Source organism: Mytilus trossulus, chromosome 4 (genome assembly GCF_036588685.1).
Source record: "Mytilus trossulus isolate FHL-02 chromosome 4, PNRI_Mtr1.1.1.hap1, whole genome shotgun sequence".
Classification (NCBI taxonomy): domain Eukaryota; kingdom Metazoa; phylum Mollusca; class Bivalvia; order Mytilida; family Mytilidae; genus Mytilus; species Mytilus trossulus.
Genome location: NC_086376.1, coordinates 56,628,862 through 56,647,547, shown reverse-complemented (window position 1 = coordinate 56,647,547; position 18,686 = coordinate 56,628,862). Strand labels below are relative to the sequence as shown.

Sequence of the window (18,686 nt, the reverse complement as noted above, 5' to 3'; positions counted from 1 at the left end):
TAATGTGGGTTTATTTGATCAGTTCTATTTCTTTGTTACAAAAAAAATTTGGAACAGATATGTTGCAAAAAGTATAAAATCTTGAAATATGTGCTTTTCTGAAATGGATAGGCTATTCTAAATGTAAATATCCTTGATAAACAGCAATAAAGTATGTTTCCTCGTTTTTACTTACTTATAAAGGGTGCACAATGATTGCATATTGCTGAAATTCTTTATGTGTTAGAGAGGTTTTGAACTAACATTCATGTTTGGTGCAAAAATAGGATATCATTGTCCTTATACCTATGATACATATAGATTATAACATGGCATTTTTCATATCAGACCCCTTATCAGCCCCAGAGCCAATAGGCTCAAAGAATGATTTTGACCATGGGCTAATAAGGGGCCTGATATGAAAAATGGCATGTTATGTTCTTTTTATCATATACTTCAACAGAAGACATACAGAAAAAAACTTTTTTTGAAACTTTGAAAAAATGCTTTTGTTGTAATATTTGTTTTGCATTTGTTATTAATATATTTTCCTGAATCCTAAATATTTTTTTTGGTATCAAACTTTGTTATGTTTTACACAAAGAAAAGTACCAGTGAGGTATTTTTCCGGAATTTGCCAAATGATGTTGAAATGTCATCTGACAACGTTACAGCCAAGCATGCAATAATAAACAGAAGCAGTTGATATGAAACGGAGCAGTTGATATAAACGGAAGCAGTTGATATAAACGGAAGCAGTTGATAACAAAAGTCATATCACACGGCGTGGGCAATTATTCAAATTTAATGAATAAATATATGTACAAATAAGTTTTATCATGGGGTACAATTATACTATTATTTTATATAAGTATATGATAAAACTCATTAAGAAATCAAGTAAGTGCATATCTGTTTTATAAATAGTATAACACTTACATGTGGTGATATCTCTTTTTGCAATGAAACTTTCCTCATAACCTGAAGAAAATATTGGTAATCTTTGGCTAAATCCTCAGATGTTGTTGATGTCACTTGGGAATGTAGTAAGTTTAGTATTTCTAAATACATCGAGCTGAAAAGAAATTTATTCTTTAAAGGATTTTTTGTGCATATACTGATTTTTTGTCATTGATGGATACCCCATATCCTTTCCTTTCTATCAAATAGGTGATTTTTAGGTTTATTTTGTTTTATGTTAAAAAACTTTAAGTTTTTTTTTTAATTGCTTGTATTGAAATATATAAGGGTGGTAAAAGGTTATTTTCGTGCAACGTTTTCTGCCTTTTTATTTCCCGTATTTTTGTGTTTTGACAGTTTATTTTTCGTTTTCTCATGTTTGGTTCGATTTGTGTGGTTCATTTTTCCCATTATTTATTTTCCTTGTTTGGTGTCGGTGCTCTTAATTTCTCGTGCATGTCCTGCATTTTATTCAAAAGTCTGTGTGCTATAATACCTTCTGAAATTGGTGTAATCTAAAAGTAATTTATGTATGTTTTTACCATTCATTTTTTGAAATATGTATGGTATCAATGAAGTCCATCAAATTACTACGAATAATATTTTTTTTCTTTAAATAAGATGCAAGTAGCGGACGCTAAAAGTTGACCGCAAGGTCTCCATGTCCATTAATAAGGCTGCATGATTTCCAACAACGACTGAATAAAAACTTCTAGTACTTTTTTCCTTAATATTTACGATTTTATTTCTCGTGCTTCGCTTTTCCGGATTTTTATTTTTTCGTGCAACGTTTTTAAGATTTTTATTTCATGTGTTTCCGTGTTCAGTACCACCCTCATACATGTATCCCATTCCCCAATGTCAAATATATACCAATATATACCAATCATTCTCATGTGAAAAAAATCCAGTAATTTCACTCCTCTAAGATCATACAAGTTACAACAATACATGTAGTTTAGATGTTGTCATTGACATTTGGATAATAATGAATTTAGAACAAGTAGATAAAGATTAAAGTTCCTTGTATTTTCTACTATATTTATTTACATTGAAAGTACATGTTATAAATAGAATAAAATGCTTTGCTCAGTGCAGCCTAAACAGGCTAAAAAAATCAATCAAAGAATTCAAAAGTATAGCAAAATATTTAATGTGTGGCTGTAACACTGATAACTCGTGGACTATGCATGATTCAGGCCACTTGTTGAATATTTTATTTACATTCAAATTATTGGAAAAAATTTCTATAATTATCTCCCTTGAATTTGAATGTATTTTTAAATTCTAAATCTGTTTCTTAAAATATAAAAAAAAAAAACCACAATGATTTTTTTCAGGGTTAATAATACTGAAACCAAATACCAGTCTTCTGTGAAAAAACTGCAAGTCTCAATGCCAGTGTTTGGTTTTTACAGTTTTATTGAATAGCCAGAATATAGATGTTTATACAACATTATAGCAGGATAGTCTTATTACTTTAAAATTAAGGGAAAAAAATGATTACTTATGATGTAATTTCACATAAAATACAAGAGTATTTATAAAATCTCTATAATTACCTATCAGATGTCATCTCTCTCAAACATTCTAAGTCTTAATGCCAGTGTTTGGTTTTTACAGTTTTATTGAATAGCCTGAATATAGGTGGATATACTACATTATAGCAGGATAGTCTTATTACTTTAAAATTAAGGGAAAACAAATGATTACTTATGATGTAATTTCACATAAAACACAACAGTATTTATAAAATCTCTATAATTACCTATCAGATGTCGTCTCTCTCAAACATTTTAAGAAACAGTATTTATAAAATCTCTATAATTACCTATCAGATGTTGTCTCTCTCAAACATTCTAAGAAATCTCTATAATTACCTATCAGATGTCGTCTCTCTCAAACATTCTAAGAAATCTCTATAATTACCTATCAGATGTTGTCTCTCTCAAACATTCTAAGAAATCTCTATAATTACCTATCAGATGTTGTCTCTCTCAAACATTCTAAGAAATCTCTATAATTACCTATCAGATGTCGTCTCTCTCAAACATTCTAAGAAATCTCTATAATTACCTATCAGATGTCGTCTCTCTCAAACATTCTAAGAAATCTCTATAATTACCTATCAGATGTTGTCTCTCTCAAACATTCTAAGAAACAGTATTTATAAAATCTCTTATAATTACCTATCAGATGTCGTCTCTCTCAAACATTCTAAGAAACAGTATTTATAAAATCTCTATAATTACCTATCAGATGTCGTCTCTCTCAAACATTCTAAGAAATCTCTATAATTACCTATCAGATGTTGTCTCTCTCAAACATTCTAAGAAATCTCTATAATTACCTATCAGATGTTGTCTCTCTCAAACATTCTAAGAAATCTCTATAATTACCTATCAGATGTTGTCTCTCTCAAACATTCTAAGAAATCTCTATAATTACCTATCAGATGTCGTCTCTCTCAAACATTCTAAGAAATCTCTATAATGACCTATCAGATGTCGTCTCTCTCAAACATTCTAAGAAATCTCTATAATTACCTATCAGATGTCGTCTCTCTCAAACATTCTAAGAAATCTCTATAATTACCTATCAGATATTGTCTCTCTCAAACATTCTAAGAAATCTCTATAATTACCTATCAGATGTCGTCTCTCTCAAACATTCTAAGAAATCTCTATAATTACCTATCAGATGTCGTCTCTCTCAAACATTGTAAGAAATCTCTATAATTACCTATCAGATATTGTCTCTCTCAAACATTCCAAGAAATCTCTATAATTACCTATCAGATGTCGTCTCTCTCAAACATTCTAAGAAATCTCTATAATTACCTATCAGATGTTGTCTCTCTCAAACATTCTAAGAAATCTCTATAATTACCTATCAGATGTTGTCTCTCTCAAACATTCTAAGAAACAGTATTTATAAAATCTCTATAATTACCTATCAGATGTTGTCTCTCTCAAAAATTCTAAGAAATCTCTATAATTACCTATCAGATGTCGTCTCTCTCAAACATTCTAAGAAATCTCTATAATTACCTATCAGATGTTGTCTCTCTCAAACATTCTAAGAAACAGTATTTATAAAATCTCTATAATTACCTATCAGATGTTGTCTCTCTCAAAAATTCTAAGAAATCTCTATAATTACCTATCAGATGTCGTCTCTCTCAAACATTCTAAGAAATCTCTATAATTACCTATCAGATGTTGTCTCTCTCAAACATTCTAAGAAATCTCTATAATTACCTATCAGATGTTGTCTCTCTCAAACATTCTAAGAAATTTCTTTAATTACCTATCAGATGTTGTCTCTCTCAATCATTCTAAGAAATCTCTATAATTACCTATCAGATGTTGTCTCTCTCAAACATTCTAAGAAATCTCTATAATTACCTATCAGATGTCGTCTCTCTCAAACATTCTAAGAAATCTCTATAATTACCTATCAGATGTCGTCTCTCTCAAACATTCTAAGAAATCTCTATAATTACCTATCAGATGTCGTCTCTCTCAAACATTCTAAGAAATCTCTATAATTACCTATCAGATGTCGTCTCTCTCAAACATTCTAAGAAATCTCTATAATTACCTATCAGATGTTGTCTCTCTCAAACATTCTAAGAAATCTCTATAATTACCTATCAGATGTCGTCTCTCTCAAACATTCTAAGAAATCTCTATAATTACCTATCAGATGTCGTCTCTCTCAAACATTCTAAGAAATCTCTATAATTACCTATCAGATGTCGTCTCTCTCAAACATTCTAAGAAATCTCTATAATTACCTATCAGATATTGTCTTTCTCAAACATTCTAAGAAATCTCTATAATTACCTATCAGATGTTGTCTCTTTCAAACATTCTAAGAAATTTCTTTAATTACCTATCAGATGTTGTCTCTCTCAAACATTCTAAGAAATCTCTATAATTACCTATCAGATGTTGTCTCTCTCAAACATTCTAAGAAACAGTATTTATAAAATCTCTATAATTACCTATCAGATGTTGTCTCTCTCAAACATTCTAAGAAATCTCTATAATTACCTATCAGATGTCGTCTCTCTCAAACATTCTAAGAAATCTCTATAATTACCTATCAGATGTCGTCTCTCTCAAACATTCTAAGAAATCTCTATAATTACCTATCAGATGTCGTCTCTCTCAAACATTCTAAGAAATCTCTATAATTACCTATCAGATGTCGTCTCTCTCAAACATTCTAAGAAATCTCTATAATTACCTATCAGATGTCGTCTCTCTCAAACATTCTAAGAAATCTCTATAATTACCTATCAGATGTTGTCTCTCTCAAACATTCTAAGAAATCTCTATAATTACCTATCAGATGTTGTCTCTCTCAAACATTCTAAGAAATTTCTTTAATTACCTATCAGATGTTGTCTCTCTCAAACATTCTAAGAAATCTCTATAATTACCTATCAGATGTTGTCTCTCTCAAACATTCTAAGAAATCTCTATAATTACCTATCAGATGTCGTCTCTCTCAAACATTCTAAGAAATCTCTATAATTACCTATCAGATGTTGTCTCTCTCAAACATTCTAAGAAATCTCTATAATTACCTATCAGATGTCGTCTCTCTCAAACATTCTAAGAAATCTCTATAATTACCTATCACAAACATTCTAAGAAATCTCTATAATTACCTATCAGATGTTGTCTCTCTCAAACATTCTAAGAAATCTCTATAATTACCTATCAGATGTCGTCTCTCTCAAACATTCTAAGAAATCTCTATAATTACCTATCAGATGTCGTCTCTCTCAAACGTTCTAAGAAATCTCTATAATTACCTATCAGATGTCGTCTCTCTCAAACATTCTAAGAAATCTCTATAATTACCTATCAGATGTTGTCTCTCTCAAACATTCTTAGAAATCTCTATAATTACCTATCAGATGTTGTCTCTCTCAAACATTCTAAGAAATCTCTATAATTACCTATCAGATGTTGTCTCTCTCGAACATTCTAAGAAATCTCTATAATTACCTATCAGATGTCGTCTCTCTCAAACATTCTAAGAAATCTAATGCATGTGGAATGAAGTGAGGAAATCCTGATATTAATCCTTTAATAAATCTGAAAAAAACAAACAAATTACTGTAATTCAGAAATTAATGCGAGGTTTTTATTATTTCGAAAAATGCGACTGAGTTGTAAAGGCAATAATTTAAACTCGCATTTTGAAATATTTTATATGAATTTAACAAGATTTTTCTCAAAATTGTAATTATTAAAATCGCATTTAAGTCTAAAATGGCAAAATCGCAATAATAAATGCACGCAATAATTTCTGAATTTACAGTATATAAATATGGTACTGAACATGTTTATTCTAGAATGACATCAGAAAAACTAAATTGAATTATTTCTAGACAAACAAAAGAGTATGAATTGTAAATAAAAAATTACAAGAGATGTTGTGCATTCATAAAAGGGCACCAAATCGACAACTAAAATAACCACAAGATGTATTTGGTGTACGGGTATATAGTTTTTTTTTAATATTGACAAATTGATTAGTTAGGTGAATAAAATGATTCCATTATAACACATTACAAAACAAAACTTTCAATACTGTATGCAGCATTGTAATCACTTTTGAAGGTAAGACAAAAGTGTTGTCAACAGAGTCAATAAGTGATCATGATTGTAAATAAATTGATATTGAGGAGACATGCTGTGTTAAAACAATTTACCTGTTTGTTTATAAAAGTTTAACTATTTTCCATTTAACAAACCAATTTTGTTTCCAATTTTATATTTTTTTAGAAAAAGGAAAATCACACTTTGGAAATTGGACTACTCAATTGACCAATCAAATTATAATTTGTAATGTGACATAAAAATCAAAACACATACCTGTTGATGTCTTGTGAGAAAGACCTGCTACAATGTCTCTGGTACATGCCAAACAATGCTCTAAACAAAACAACAACAGCTCTGTGGTTCCCTGTATGCCACACTAACTTGTGTAAATATCCTACACTAGCCAATAACAGGGCACCATTCATATCTACAATATAAATTATATGATGACTTAACAAAATCTTTGAAAAGGTTTATAACAAAAAAAAAACAAATTGCAATCTTTATAATAATCTGACTAAACAGCACAAAAGATCCTAGTCTGAGATTACTCTGACGTCCAACAGCTGTTTTGCTAAATGGAACAGTGATGACCAGTATGCAGCAGCAATATGTGGTCTGAGATTACTCTGATGTCCAATGGCTGTTTTTCTAAATGGATCAGTGATGACCAGTATGCAGCAGCAATATGTGGTCTGAGATTACTCTGACGTCCAATGGCTGTTTTGCTAAATGGATCAGTGATGACCAGTATGCAGCATCAATATGTGTAAATAACCTATGGTTCAGTCTGAAAATTTGTTTTTTTGTAAATGGTTTTGTTACAAATTGTCATTAGTTTTTTTCATTTCACAATATTTCAGGTAGGGGCCTTCTACAATCAACCATACAATGTTGTTTTTTTCTTATTTCTACGTGGCCTATAATTGCTCAGGTACAACCACTTCATGTCAACTCTGGTGGATAGTTGTCTCATTGGCAATTATACCACATATATTCATAAAATGACAACATTCATAGCTGCGGTATATTATATGACTCAACAGTGAAACAACAATGAGATGATAAATTACATTGGTCTAGGCAATTATAAAACATATCATTTCTATAATGTAAAGTACACAGTGAAATATTAATAGAAGAACTTTAATAGTTGAAATTAAAAAAATATGCTTCTTTTCAACACATATATAACATAACATAATAACACTGAGCAAAGTTAGAAATGACAAAGAGATCAACATTACAAACATCTAACAGGGATAATAATTTGTTTCTTTTTCTATGAATTAACAACATGCCTTCCACAAAAGCATTTTGTCTGCACATTTTTTCTGAAAGACTGCTTCTTTTTATATCAACTGAGAAACCTTTTCAACAAGATTTGAATCAAAACAAAGTAACAGTGTTAAGAAAATATTTTTCATTTCTTTCTTCTTTGTCTAATTTTTGTAGTTCAAATGGCCAAGTTTACAATTTTGTGTAGATGATTGAAACATTTAAGCTAAGTTTTCCAGAATTTCTTACGACATAAAAATAGCTTATAATGGTAATTAATGTTAATTTTACAGCCTTAGCTAATTTACTTAGTGAATATACACCCCGCCACAATTTTGCGCCTGTCCCAAGTCAGGAGCCTCTTGCCTTTGTTAGTCTTGTATGATTTTAAATTTTAGTTTCATGTGTATAATACACAGTTAAGTATGACGTCCATTATCACTGAACTAGTATACATATTTGTTTAGGGGCCAGCTGAGGACGCCTCTGTGTGCAGGAGTTTCTCGCTATATTAAAGACCCATTGGTGGACTTGGGCTGTTATCTGCTCTATGGCCGGGTTGTTGTCACTTTGACACATTCCACATTTCCATTCTAAATTTTACCATTAATAATTCATTCCAGAATCTTTTAAAAAAATTGTCATAAAAGTAGCAAAAGTGTTTTTTCACAACTAGTCATTATAAAATATAAAATCCTTACCACTTGGTAGTTCACTTAATCTGGGAATGCATGAATTCAGTAACATTAGTTTACTAAGTTGACAATCAAGTGGGTCAAATACTCTGGGATAGAAATTCAACTGATACTTCTTAATTCCATAGTCTTTTTCTGAATCCTGAAAAACACAGATGTGATACTAGTCAAAATCAAGCTATGCATAGACCTAAACTCTATCTTAAAAACTGAAATCTTGTATTGGAATATTCAAAAAGAGTCAATAGCGATTTAATCTGTGTTTTTCAACACATGTAGAATAAAATAAAGTTATGTTGATATGAATGGGTTGCATTAGACAGGTTTTATTTATTATTTCAAAACTTAGGCGAAATAACAATATTTGAGACTCCAGTAACCATGGTAACCAAAACAAAATCCTGCCCTGCTTATAAATTTTAAAATTAAGTCAAAATACTCTTTACACACCTTACAAAAATATTTCTTCTGTGTGCATTCATAGATCTTAAGAGTTCATTCTCCAAATATCTGTGAGAACCTTAACATTTTTTATTTAATATAGAGAAGAGGAAGGTCAAATCTTCCATAATCCACATGAAAAATAACAAGAAGAAAGGTCGGGTTGTTGTCTCTTTGACTCATTCCCAAATTTTATTGATTATAACTATTATCTTCAATGTGAGCACTCCATTTTTTGGTAATAAAGTACCACTCTGTTTAGGTATCTTCAGTTTAAACATCTTTTAATTGCAAGAATGAAATAATGAATTTGACACATTATAACAACATAAGTGAAGTCCTTTCTCCCTCTGTGTGCAGCATCATTAAACCATACAATATCCTAAACGGCCTAGAGGTCAAAAAAAATTTTTTCTTGGAGAACCCACCATCTTTAACAACTTTTAAATTTATGTTCTCTTTTTCATCCACTTAATTAAATCATTTTAATTCCTGATTTTCATAGCCAAAGTATTGTCATTTCTTAAATTATATAAATCAAAATTTTTGGCTGAGATTATTGTAAAAACATTTATTCCAGTATTCAAAAACAGAATCTGTCAATCAAAAATAGATAGCCACTCCTCCATACCATTAATATTTGTTTTAACCAATGAGCAAAGAACAATCTCTGAGCTGGAACCAGTGACGGGTGATCTAATCCTCTGATTAAACTGCCAATGATCTGTGTTTCTTCTTTCTCTGTTAGTATCTCATTTTCAAACTCTACCTAAAATAGAACCAATCATTTTTATTGACATAATCCATAGCTCATCAAAGCTGGTCAGCTATCTCAAAATCTGAATTAATTTAAAGGGTGCATTTCTTTCTAACCAAAATTTTGTAAACATTGTGTGGCATTTGTTTTTGTTTACTAAACGCTACAAAAGTACTAGTAGAAACAAATACATTGTTTAATCAGTGTTTACTGACTCTGTTTGAACTTCCAATAATGCATGCACATGTTGTTGGTAAACAGACATCTATCTGATGAGTTAAGCCTTTTTCAACTGATTTTTATAGTTCGTTCTTATGTTGTACTGTTATACCACTGTCCCAGGTTTAGGGGGAGGGTTGGGATCCCGCTAACATGTTTAACCCTGTCACATTATTTATGTATGTGCCTGTCCCAAGCCAGGAGCCTGTAATTCAGTGGTTGTCGTTTGTTTATGTGTTACATATTTGTTTTTTGTTCATTTTTTTTTACATAAATAAGGTTGTTAGTTTTCTCGTTTGAATTGTTTTACATTGTCTTATAGGGGCCTTTTATAGCTGACTATATGCGGTATGGGCTTTGCTCATTGTTGAGGCCGTACTGTGACCTATAATTGTTAATGTTTGTGTCATTTTGGTCTTTTGTGGATAGTTGTCTCATAGGCAATCATACCACATCTTCTTTTTTTATATATTATTACAAAAGTTCAAACAAATACATCGTTTAATCAGGCTGAAGTTAGAAACAAATGTAGCGTTAGTACTAACGAACAATGAATGACAAACTGTTGACACATTTTTATTGAGTGCATCGTTTGTCAAAGTTTAGGTAAACTTTGCAAATGTATGTTAGAAACAAATGATCAAAATATGTGTGCCCTTAGCTGTTTGCATCTTTTGTGTTAGAAAGAAATGCACTCAAAGATTAGTATAATGACATACAGGGACAAATAGGATTATAAATGCATCATTTACTCAATGTTTAACTGCAACTGACACTTTTCTTTAATTGATCCGATTATTTTATTTCTCTCTCATTTTTTTTCTAGTATTTTTTTTTTTTTTTGAAATATGATGGGATCTGTGTTTGACAGATGCTGAGATCCTCAAATATATAATTCTAAAAGGAGAAAGCAAATTATTCATTTATCTGTCCAAAATTTGTAAGCATCTGACCATTTCCATAAAATCTTTTAATCTTAAAAATAAAATGAAGTGCAACTTACCTATTTCTAGTTAAGATGGTAGCTATGTCTTATAGCTTTTTTGGGTCAATAATTATACGTCTATAGGATCAAAAATTAATCATATCCCTAAATTTTTTGGGGTAATTACCCTTTTAGCAGATTATTTTACTGTATTTCTTTTAGTGACATAATCTTTCGGTCTCTTTTTTTTAATAGAAATAGCAGCCACATAAAGTCTTTAATCAGAATTCTAATATGACGAGCTTCTTTCGCTTTGTGAACAAACCCATGCTCTAAATCCAATAAAATTTGTTTGCACATGCGTATATTGACTTCTTCAGAATAAGGAATTTTATCAAATTATCATGCACTTTATATATTTCCTTAATTTTAAAACTCTTAAATGGTGCACATGATGTTTATAATTCATTTACTATGACTTCCAAAATTGACATATTTGACCTAGATACGACAACCGTTCATGCTGGCTGTTCAAACTACTCCTTCTTAAAAATCACAGTGCCAGGCGTTTGCTTCTTTACAAACAAAAAAGGGAGGTTCATGGAAGAGCCTACACAAACGCATTTACACTTATACTTGTTGGACATAGAAATTACCTTAATTATCCTATTCAGAATCGAAATAATTGATGCAAGCTATACTTTATTGTAGATTTAACATGGGTAGGCATTATATTCATGTTATTTACGCCCTCACTATCGCTCAGGCAAAAATAATCAGGAATATAATGCCTACCCATGTTAAAACTACAATAAAGTATAGCTTGAATCAATTATTTCTTAACTATGCATTCTTTCTAGTTTACATAAAAGAGATGACCAAAGTTACAAAACCTGAAAACCAATGCTTAAGGGATAGTAAAAGCACAAATTGTTCCAAATCTTATTCAGGTATACATCGACTTGTAAAGCTTTGTCAAAATTAGATAAAGGTAAACATTTTTGTTACTGATTCCATTTAAATATGTTCAAAATCTGAAAAAGAGCTTAACTGCTGACTTTTTGACACACCACAAGTTATGTTAAAATCTGTAAAAGAGCTCAACTACTGACTTTTTCACATACCACACATTGTGTTAACTTCAACTTACCATGATATAAATAATTAAATGAAGAATAACCGGATCCATAGTAGACATGTGATGTAACATTAGAGGTTTGAATATCTGAAACCATATTGAAATCACTATAAAAGATAATGTTTTTACACTTGTACGTTAAAAACAATGTACAACATAGGTTAAATTAAGTTATCTCCCTTAAATACTAAAATTTATGACATTTGTGGAAACATTAATTTATCCAAGTATCTTGGATTTTTACAATGCATTTGTTATTTTATTATATAACTTGTATATATGTGTTACAACAGTTATGTTTTCTATTAAAAATTATCATTCAAGGTGGTACCTGACACTACAGGGAGATAACTCTGTAAAATCAGCGAAACGTTTTAATTACGTTGTGTTTAAAGGTAATATTAAGCTTCTCAATGATCAAAATAAGTGTTTGTCAAACTGCTATATAACCAGTGTAATTTTTCTGATAAAACGGTTGGTTCAAATTTTTTGAAATTTTTATATTTTTGTCAAAGGGTCAACATGGTCAAAGTAAATACTTTGTCAAAATTTTATGAAAATTAAACGAGCCAAATTAATTTTAGTGAAGGTGTTGGGTACGGTGTACCACCTTAACCTAACCTCAATTATGAAAACAACCTGGATGGACTTGGAATAACATGCTTGCAATAAAGACAAAAATTCTTTTCTTTAAAATCTAATGTTGTCAAAATAATTGCTTTGTAATTATTTTTTATATCAAATCAAATCCAATTAAAGCTAACATTTGATGTCTTTCTTTTTTTTTTTTTTTAAATTTTGTTTCAACTCTTCTAATGGAAATTACAGTAAAATTTGGCTATATTTATCATCTTTTTAATATTTTTCTGTTTCTGGGATACTACAGTAAACATGATTTCTTTCAGTTTTACAAATGATTATGTAAAATTGCACCTGGTGTTGGATTTTCTCACTGTGTTGAAGACCCATTAGTCGTCAAGGGCTGTTTTCTGTTCTTTGGTCTGGTCATGCTGGTTGTTGTCTCTTTGACACGTTCACCATTTCCATTCTCACTCTCTTTTTTTTACTAGTGTTTTTAAGTGCTGTATCATTGATGGCCTTTTGCTACTTAATATGGCAAATCACTTCTCATTCACATAGCCCTACATTGTTTAAATAATAGTTTTACACCTTTAAGCAGTTTGATATTTTATACATACTGTGGGTGAAATGTTGTGATTATTCTGGACAATTTCTTTGACAGATGTGACCACATGCCACAACCCACTTGGCGTATAAAGTTCAGGATTTTCCATGATAATAGAGACCATTTGTCTAAATTCTTGTGGTTCCACTGATTGTTGTCTGAGAAGGCCCTGAACAAATAATATAAATGCTTCATTGCAAGATACTAAAATCAATGGCTGTTTGAGAATTAAATATATAGGGATCTGAAAGATTTTACAAAAATGCATAAAGTTACAACAGATTATTTGTTCAAGTTATCTTCCTAAAATATTCACAGCACACCAAACATTTGGTCTCTTGTGGAGAGTTGTCTCAATGGCAATCATACCATATCTTCTTTTTTATATTAAATAATTCTTGCATAAAATGTAGGTCTTTATTTTAAAACCAATCCTATTACAAACAAACAAACCAATGTTGACAATCAACAAAATAAAATGTATGTCATAGTTACCACATTTTTACCTAGCAGACGTAAAAGTTATCAAGCAGTACCAGTTTTTTTATGGTTATATATTTGGTTAAACTTTACCACCAATGCTTTTTTTATCAAGACAGTGACTGAACACCTTTCTTTGTGAATACTATTTTCTTATCTGTTAGGTCCAACATTAGGGTTCAGGAAGAATTTCTTATAACATAAGACATAACTATCAAAATCTCTCCAATATCATTTTCTCTTTAATTGGATAAACAAATTAAATTGTCAGTTAAAGAATTACTTAAGATACTCACATTTTCACCATTTTCATCTGTCTGATGAAAGCCACTTTTAATGTTTAAAAAAAAATTGAATGTAAAATAATAACAGAAATAGTATGTTTTTTTAATTTTTTTTCTCATTTTTATTTTATTTTGCTACTGTATGGAACATTTCTGATTTAAGGTAAAATTAATAAATAAGTGTAAGAAAATTGACAGGAAGAACATTGCAATAATTTTAAATAGTTTTTACATTAATCACTTTTTTTACCAGTAATATTATAATGGAAAATACATTTTGTAATTGTAAGTAATCTTAAATTTATTGTCAGTTATCAAAGATTTGAAACAAAAATCAAACTCTGAATTTATCTTATAATATTTGTGTTTAAATATTATTCTTTGTTTGGATTTTTGTCCTTTGTGTGTGTTTTTTTTCCAGGTTTTTCACTTTTGTTTTTTAAATCTTTATATGAATAAAACCTTACCAAACACCATTGACAACTATTTTGGTCACCAATGTCGCATAATCTTGATGTATATAACTTTTTTCTTGTCTAAATGATTTAAAAATGTATTCCCTATCTGCCCAAAGTGTCCCCTGAAAAAGAGAAAATCAAATGTACAATAAAATTACTGATCTTAGCTAAACAAGTTAAACAAGTTAAAGTGTGAAGTAGCTCACTGATGATACCTTGCCCAAATATTTCAGTAAACAACAAGTTGTTGAGAAAGGAATCTTAAATTGTATCACATGATGTAGCTGACTTAGAGTGGGACGCTCATATTTGCCGGGGACACAATTTCGCTTTTTATGATTTTGAGGTGTAAAAGCTTCAAAGGATGGCAGAAATGGAAGAAATATGCCGGTAAATTATGTTTTTATAACAAGTATGATTATTTTATTAAACTGAGGCAAAATTGCTGCACTTACCGCAAAAGACTGAAAAACGGACTTATTGCCCTTAATTTCAGTTCTTAAAACCTTTGAAATGTCTGCTATTCATCTATAACGATATTGATTTGATAAATATTGTTTAAAGCTGCAGTTATTTGGTTTCAAAAAGATGTGTAAAAACGGCGAATATGTGTCCCCCTTTGACAAAACATCAAGAAATTTCAAACACCTTTTAACCTAATTTTTCAGGTGATTATTTTCAAACAAACACATTTTCAAGCTTAGGAATATTTTGCATTTGAAGTTATCTTCATATAGAAATATCAGTTTACTTCAAAAACATATAGACCTGAACATAAACTGAAGAAAACATGGAAAGATATGGCGAAAATGAGCACTCCACTCTACATAAACCCTACAATAAATTTTCAGAAATCCTTGTGTTGTAGTTCCTGAGAAAGATACGACAATTTTTTTTCAACTTGGCTATCAGGTGTAAAATGATACAAGTATTCTGTAAACAGGAAGTTGTTAAGTGATGTACCTGAGAATGCATCACATAGTTTAGATGACTTATATAAACCCTGAAACCATATTTCAGAAATCATTAAGATGTAGTTCCTGAGAAAACTGTGACAAAAAATATTAAAGGGACAGTCAAGAGGATGGATGGATGGTCTGATGGACAGACTGACGGATGGACAGAGCTAAAACAGTGTACCCCTACTTTTTTAAAGCAGGGGTATAATGATATTTACTTATATGAGCACAACACATATTTCTATTACAATGATCAATGATGTACACACTAAATATTCCACACAAATGTTTTAAGAGTGAAAAAATATGATGTTTTCACGTTCATTAAACATTTTAAAAATTACAAAAGTCTAAAACAGAACAGCAAACATTATCCAAGGTCAACATTTAATAAGTTGTTATCTAAATGAGAACTCATTTTTTCAGAATTTGTTTTAAATGCTTCCACCATTTTTGAATAAAAAAATAATTCAGTTCTACACATACTTGCTATCTGCTCTGTTTTATGAACCTCAAACTCCAATGTTTCATAATTTTCTAAACTGTCACTATCTACTTACTGGTTTCCATTCTTCTATTTGGGACAAGCACTGACAACAGCAAGATTTGTAGTAGCAGCTCTCTGAAGAATCAACACCAGAAGTAACTGCTTTTGTTAATATCTTTATAATGGATGTACAAATATCAGTAGCCTGAAATAATATATCTTATTAACTGATATGTAGTAATTTATATACTTTTTATTGTTTTGATAAATGTTCATGCATTTAAATGCATAAGTTTTTTTCCCCATTATACACCACAGTTTTTCGTACATGTATTAGTAAGTTAGGGTCCGGACGGATGATGTATTTTTACAGTGTAACAGCATAGATTGTGCCAATGATTTTGACATTTATCCTTTTAAAATAAACAATATATTATGTTACACATCTTTGGTGTAGCTTTTTTTTTAATCAAGTTTATTCTTGAGGTATCTATTAACCTAAGCATGTTTTCTAAGATGTATAATGTAAATTAAGATATTTTTGCCATTTATGAAGAATGGACAAAAAAGCAAGATTAATTATTTCAATTCCAGGAAATCTACAAACAGATAAATGTATCAGATATTAAAATGAGAGTTTATTATTTCAATATCCACCCAGTCGCATTAATAAAAACCTTATATTAATATCTGAATTTACAATGACGACATAAGTATATGAGTTTACTATTTTATAATCTTATGCATTCAATTGGGTATTTAAAAAAGAAAACAACAAAAGTTAGTGCTTGTTTTATATATATACAAAGTTGTTAACTATGGATCTCCAACCAACATCAACCAGCAATCCTTTAGATTAAGAAGATACAAACTATGGATCTCCAACCAACATCAACTAGCAATCCTTTAGATTAAGAAGATACTTAACTATGGAACTCCAACAAACATCAACCAGCAATCCTTTAGATTAAGAAGATACAAACTATGGATCTCCAACCAACATCAACTAGCAATCCTTTAGATTAAGAAGATACTTAACTATGGATCTCCAACCAACGTCAACCATCAATCCTTTAGATTAAGAAGATACTTAACTATGGATCTCCAACCAACATCAACAAGCAATCCTTTAGATTAAGAAGATACTTAACTATGGATCTCCAACCAACATCAACCAGCAATCCTTAATAAAGAAGATACTTAACTATGGATCTCCAACCAACATCAACAAGCAATCCTTTAGATTAAGAAGATACTTAACTATGGATCTCCAACCAACATCAACCAGCAATCCTTTAGATTAAGAAGATACTTAACTATGGATCTCCAACCAACATCAACCAGCAATCCTTAATAAAGAAGATACTTAACTATGGATCTCCAACCAACATCAACCAGCAATCCTTTAGATTAAGAAGATACTTAACTATGGATCTCCAACCAACATCAACCAGCAATCCTTAATAAAGAAGATACTTAACTATGGATCTCCAACCAACATCAACCAGCAATCCTTTAGATTAAGAAGATACTTAACTATGGATCTCCAACCAACATCAACCAGCAATCCTTAATAAAGAAGATACTTAACTATGGATCTCCAACCAACATCAACCAGCAATCCTTTAGATTAAGAAGATACTTAACTATGGATCTCCAACCAACATCAACCATCAATCCTTTAGATTAAGAAGATACTTAACTATGGATCTCCAACCAACATCAACAAGCAATCCTTTAGATTAAGAAGATACTTAACTATGGATCTCCAACCAACATCAACCAGCAATCCTTAATAAAGAAGATACTTAACTATGGATCTCCAACCAACATCAACAAGCAATCCTTAATAAAGAAGATACTTAACTATGGATCTCCAACCAACATCAACCAGCAATCCTTAATAAAGAAGATACTTAACTATGGATCTCCAACCAACATCAACCAGCAATCCTTTAGATTAAGAAGATACTTAACTATGGATCTCCAACCAACATCAACCAGCAATCCTTAATAAAGAAGATACTTAACTATGGATCTCCAACCAACATCAACCAGCAATCCTTTAGATTAAGAAGATACTTAACTATGGATCTCCAATTAACATCAACCAGCAATCCTTAATAAAGAAGATACTTAACTATGGATCTCCAACCAACATCAACCAGCAATCCTTTAGATTAAGAAGATACTTAACTATGGATCTCCAACCAACATCAACAAGCAATCCTTTAGATTAAGAAGATACAAACTATTTTGAGGCACACAAATCTCTTATCAATGTCTATGATTCCTCGTCTATCTGTATTCTGTTTTTTAACTGAAGTTGTAAATTGTTTTTCTCTAACTCTATGGAAATTTATCCCTTTCCGAACCCATTGTATAAAAAAATTTAATCAACGTGTGGTTGCTGGTGATCTCAAAAGATCATTGGATGATTTTGAGGTACATGACCTTTTTAGCTAACTGAATGAATCAAAATATGATAACAGGTGTTAATGAAATTGACAACTTCGTGCAATGTGAAAGGCACTCGAAGGGGATTTTCGGTTCACAAAAAAAGAAAATGTCTTTTTAATCATTAGAGAAACAGATTCTTACATAGATACTCGTGGATTATTGGATGTATCCAATCTCGATAGTTAAATTATAAATTTCTAAGTCCTCGCCCAGGCGGCTCGGACTTTAAAATTGATAATTTAACTATCTCGATTGGATAAATCCGATAATCCACTGGCATCAAGTTACTTGTCATAGTACTAAACAAATACTTACAAGGATTTCAAACTGTATCATCAAACTTGTCATAGTACTAA

At 30.5% G+C, this 18,686-nt stretch overlaps 1 protein-coding gene across 2 annotated transcripts in view; it reads right to left on the bottom strand.

Moving 5' to 3' along the window:
• The window catches only part of LOC134715587 (AP-5 complex subunit beta-1-like), a 45,236-nt gene that overhangs the window by 18,571 nt on the left and 7,979 nt on the right, over positions 1-18,686 (bottom strand). The window contains exons 1-11 of one of the 2 annotated variants that reach the window (XM_063577863.1): positions 18,646-18,680; positions 15,944-16,075; positions 14,434-14,546; positions 13,979-14,012; positions 13,216-13,371; positions 12,029-12,103; positions 9,609-9,746; positions 8,543-8,678; positions 6,837-6,990; positions 5,964-6,053; positions 919-1,054 (exon numbers count right to left, since the gene is read on the bottom strand). In XM_063577863.1, the coding sequence (XP_063433933.1) occupies positions 919-1,054; positions 5,964-6,053; positions 6,837-6,990; positions 8,543-8,678; positions 9,609-9,746; positions 12,029-12,103; positions 13,216-13,371; positions 13,979-14,012; positions 14,434-14,546; positions 15,944-16,075; positions 18,646-18,678 (1,197 nt within the window). In that variant the 5' untranslated portion in view covers positions 18,679-18,680. Of the gene's footprint in view, positions 1-918; positions 1,055-5,963; positions 6,054-6,836; positions 6,991-8,542; positions 8,679-9,608; positions 9,747-12,028; positions 12,104-13,215; positions 13,372-13,978; positions 14,013-14,433; positions 14,547-15,943; positions 16,076-18,645; positions 18,681-18,686 lie in introns of those variants that run through there. The other variant, XM_063577862.1, reaches the window with a different exon arrangement.